This window comes from Oratosquilla oratoria, chromosome 36, assembly GCF_046742065.1.
Source record: "Oratosquilla oratoria isolate Oo_2021 chromosome 36, ASM4674206v1, whole genome shotgun sequence".
NCBI classification, from domain to species: Eukaryota; Metazoa; Arthropoda; class Malacostraca; order Stomatopoda; family Squillidae; genus Oratosquilla; species Oratosquilla oratoria.
In genome coordinates this window covers 10,388,385-10,393,384 of record NC_134812.1, presented here as the reverse complement: position 1 = coordinate 10,393,384, position 5,000 = coordinate 10,388,385, and the positions used below count along the sequence as shown (strand labels likewise).

At 41.9% G+C, this 5,000-nt stretch overlaps 1 protein-coding gene across 1 annotated transcript in view; it reads left to right on the top strand.

Annotated features, from left to right (window-relative positions):
* The window catches only part of LOC143019027 (uncharacterized), a 1,308-nt gene extending 144 nt beyond the window's left edge, over nucleotides 1-1,164 (top strand). The window contains exons 2-3 of the mRNA XM_076174728.1: nucleotides 17-129; nucleotides 406-1,164. Of these exons, the coding sequence (XP_076030843.1) occupies nucleotides 17-129; nucleotides 406-1,164 (872 nt within the window). The remainder of the gene's footprint in view (nucleotides 1-16; nucleotides 130-405) is intronic.
* Nucleotides 1,165-5,000: the final 3,836 nt, after the last annotated feature.

Below are 5,000 nucleotides of genomic sequence, written 5' to 3'. Positions count from 1 at the left end.
CTGTTTAGCGTAACAGAGTACGCGGAGCCCCTGTCTAGGGATTTGGCAGAGTTTCTTTTTGAGTCGGGATCATCAAGGTCGCGGCCGGGAAGTGAAGAAGTTCAAAGCAGGGTACCTGAAAGGGAAAAGGTATGCATAAGAAAAGATAATGAAAATAGTTTGAAAACGTGTAGTATTAAAAATAATAGAAGAAATAAAGAATGTATACCAACAGGGTCGCGATCCTTTTCCAAGGATGTTCAAGAACGGGGCCCTGAAAAGGGAAATACATGTATTATTGGAAATAAAGGAAAGAGTATGAAAGTGTTTCCTAATGAAAATAAAAAAAATGAGGAAAAATATATGCCTCCAGGGCCAAGGGCGACTGCCCCCCGCGTCATTCCCATTCCACCGAACTGGCATTAGAGACGAAGTACTGAAGAGTCGACATCCCCCATCTCCAAGGAACGCCCCAAGCACTTTGAGACAAAAGTCACAGGATTGGGCCCCGTGAAATCCCTCTTCAATAAGCTATCTCCCAAAAACTTTGAACGAGTTTCTGACCAGATCCGCGTGTACCTCGCAGAAAACCAGGCAGCAGTGGAACTAGCCGCAGAATTAGTAACAGAGTTTGCAATTTGTCAGCAGTTTTATTCAAGGACTTATTCCCAACTCTGCTCATTACTCTTGAAAAAGCTATCTAAGGAAAGTGCACAGGCCTTCAGGACCCGTCTCGGAATACTGTGTAAGCGCCTGTTTGAAGTCTCAGAAAATCCAAACCCCAACTCGGGGAAGCATAACGCGGAAGAGGAATTAGACTGTATTAAAAAGAGAAAGCGATATGTCGCATTATGCACATATATCGCCAACTTATCCCTGGAAGGAATATTTGAGTCCCGAAGAGTAGCGCTTTGCATTAAATCTCTTCTCGAAAAAAGGGACGAGGCTTCTCTTGAAGCAGCGTGCGCTCTTCTACAAACCGCTGGCCAAAAATTGGACCAGTCGGTGAAGACGTCGCCCATTGGGACTAAGGCCGTCAGCGACATTTACTCCGTCATCAATGAGATCACAGAAAGAAAGTTGACGAGCCCAAGAATGACATACCTTCTCCTAGACATCGTCGAGCTGAGAGATCGCGGATGGAAACCGCGAATTCCCAAGGATATTCCTCAGTGTCGAAAGTAAAATACCAGGAAAGTATCTGAAAAGCAAAATAAAAAGAGATGAAAATACGGCTAAAGATATAAAGGAACTATAGAAAGTATGGAAGAAAGTATTTAGAAAGTGTACAGGAAAGTATACAGAAAGTATATAAGAAAGTATATAGAAAGTATTTAATTAGAAAGCACACAGAAAGTATATAAGAAAGTACACAGAAAGTTTACATAAGAAAGTATACAGAAAGTAATGGTTATCCAGGGTCTCAAAGTAATTGTTTCCCTCAGCTGAATAAGACAATTTAGCGTTGAATAAAAGCAAAATCTCTAAATAGAGCGAAATCATCTCTATCGTTCCCGGAGCTTCCTCCCATCTGAATAAAATCGTCTGGTGGAGGCTAAAACAAAGGTAGATTGTTAACAACGGTCGAATTTTGATAGAGGTCTCTTCTGTCTCTCTGTCTTCCAAAAGAAAGATTCTCGACCGAATGAAATTATCAGTCAGTAGCCAGAAAAAAGACTAGAAATCTCTCTCCCTCTCTCTCATATATATATATATATATATATATATATATATATATATATATATATATATATATAATATACATGTATATATATATATTCATATACATATATATATATGTATATATGTATATGTATATATATGCAACAGTAATCACATAAAACACGTGAATAAAGATTTTTGCTTGTAACCACGAGGAAATTAAAGATCGGAATACTGAACGTTTTCGTCTATTAAGACATTTTCAAAGTACATAGTGTCACAACAAAGAATAACACGTAAATACGAAAGGATTATCTTACAAAGAAACAAAAATATAAAAACAATAAATAAAATGGGTGACAATTGGAACAGGTGAAAAAATGTCACACAGCATAAACCATAAGGATGACAAATGACAAGGTGAAAAAAAGGACATTCAACATAAAAGATAATAACAAGAAATAAGAAGGGTGACAATTGACACATGTGATTCAACATAAAGATTGACTTACAAAGAAACAAATTATATACATATGCATACATACATATATATAATAGAAAATAATAATAACAAGAATAAATAAATAAAAATGGGTGACAGATGACACAGGTGAAAAAAGGTCACACAAGATCGCTAAGGCGGAGCTTTGGGACATTGTCCTACAATTTGGTTAATAACAAAATTATCTAATTTAAAAAGACCAGTGCAATTGAGATTTTCATTAAAAGTTTTTTTAATGATACACGATTCAATTATATTTCTTATCAAATAAGAATTACTTGAAACAATTTCTTGGGAATTGTCCCAATCAATACAGTGATTGTAGTCTCTAATGTGAGCAAAAATCCCACTTGAAGATTGGCCAGTACGGACACTATACTTATGCTGGTTCAATCTAAGTTTTAATTCCTTGCCAGTCTGGCCAATGTAACACGAATTACAATTCTTGCAAGGGATAGAGTAGACACACCCCGCCGAATTATCCGGTGAATTCTTGATAAGAAGTTCTTTGATTGTATGGTTCTTAAACACAACATTAACATTAAACATCTTAAGGAAACGAGGGAGTTTTACCAAATTAGGATGAAAGGGAAGAACCAAAAGATTCTTTTTATTAAAAGGATCTTTTGGGGAAGAATCAACATAGGACTTCTTGGCCTTATGTTGTGATCTAACTATCACATGATTTGGGTATCTCAAGTTTGATGCTATTTCATAAATCTTTTTTATTTCTTCATCTAAAAATTCAGGACTACAAACTCTAAAAGCTCTAAGAAACATGGAGGTAAAAACTGAGATTTTTGTGTTAAGGTGGTGAGCAGAATAATAGTGAACATATGAAAGAACGTTAGTTGGTTTACGAAAAACATCAAACCTGAAGTACCTTTCTTTTCTGTGAATAGTAACATCTAGAAAGGGTAATTTGTTCTCTTGTTCTATCTCAATTTTACTCTCCTCTGTTGAGTAATTTGTACATGGAATTTTTTGAAAGGGAGTTGTTGTCTCGTATTCTTCCACGTAATGTTATTTGGTACAGGTATGTCGATGACATACTATGCATTTGGCCACTTGTTCACAACTTGGATAGTTTTTTAGTTAGTTTAAACAATTTAGTACCTTCTATAAAATTTAAAATTGAGATGACTTGACGAGGAGACGACTTGGGAAGGGAAGACACAGAAGGAGGAGACGACTTGGGAAGGGAAGACACAGAAGGAGGAGACGACTTGGAAAGGAAGACACAGAAGGAGGAGACGACTTGGGAAGGGAAGACACAGAAGGAGGAGACGACTTCGGGAGGGAAGACACAGAAGGAGAAGACGACTTGGGAAGGGAAGACACAGAAGTAGGAGACGATTTGGGAAGGGAAGACACAGAAGGAGGAGACGACTTGGGAAAGGAAGACACAGAAGGAGGAGACGACTTGGGAAGGGAAGACACAGAAGGAGGAGACGACTTGGGAAAGGAAGACACAGAAGGAGGAGACGACTTGGGAAGGGAAGACACAGAAGGAGAAGACGACTTGGGAAGAGAAGACACAGAAGGAGGAGACGACTTGGGAGGGGAAGACATAGAAGGAGGAGACGACTTGGGAAGGGAAGACACAGAAGGATGAGACGACTTGGGAAGGGAAGACACAGAAGGAGGAGACGACTTGGGAAGGGAAGACACAGAAGGAGGAGACGACTTGGGAAGGGAAGACACAGAAGGAGGAGACGACTTGGGAAGGGAAGACACAGAAGGAGGAGACGACTTGGGAAGGGAAGGCACAGAAGGAGGAGACGACTTGGGAAGGGAAGACACAGAAGGAGGAGACGACTTGGGAAGGGAAGACACAGAAGGAGGAGACGACTTGGGAAGGGAAGACACAGAAGGAGGAGACGACTTAAGGAGGAAAGACACAGAAGGTGGAGACGACTTGGGAAGGTAAGACCCTTAAGGAGGAGACGACTTGGGAAGGGAAGACACAGAAGGAGGAGACGACTTGGGAAGGGAAGACACAGAAGGAGGAGACGACTTGGGAAGGGAAGACACAGAAGGAGGAGACGACTTAGGAAGGGAAGGCATAGAAGGAGGAGATGACTTGGGAAGGGAAGACACAGAAGGAGGAGACGACTTGGGATGGGAAGCCTCTGAAGGAGGAGACGACTTGGGAAGGGAAGACACAGAAGGAGGAGACGACTTAGGAAGAGAAGACACAGAAGGAGGAGACGACTTGGGAAGGGAAGACACAGAAGGAGGAGACGACTTGGGAAGGGAAGACACAGAAGGAGGAGACGACTTGGGAAGGGAAGACACAGAAGGAGGAGACGACTTGGGAAAGGAAGACACAGAAGGAGGAGACGACTTGGGAAGGGAAGACACAGAAGGAGGAGACGACTTGGGAAGGGAAGACACAGAAGGAGGAGACGACTTGGGGAGGGAAGACACAGAAGGAGAAGACGACTTGGGAAGGGAAGACACAGAAGGAGGAGACGACTTGGGAAGGGAAGACACAGAAGGAGGAGACGACTTGGGAAGGGAAGACACATAAGGAGGAGACGACTTGGGAAGGGAAGACGACTTAGGAAGGGAAGACACAGAAGGAGGAGACGACTTGGGAAGGGAAGGCACAGAAGGAGGAGACGATTTGGGAAGGGAAGACACAGAAGGAGGAGACGACTACTTGGGAAGGGAAGACACAGAAGGAGGAGACGACTTGGGAAGGGAAGACACAGAAGGAGGAGACGACTTGGGAAGGGAAGACACAGAAGAAGGAGACGACTCGGGAAGGGAAGACACAGAAGGAGGAGACGACTCGGGAAGGGAAGACACAGAAGGAGGAGACGACTTGGAGAGGGAAGACACAGAAGGAGGG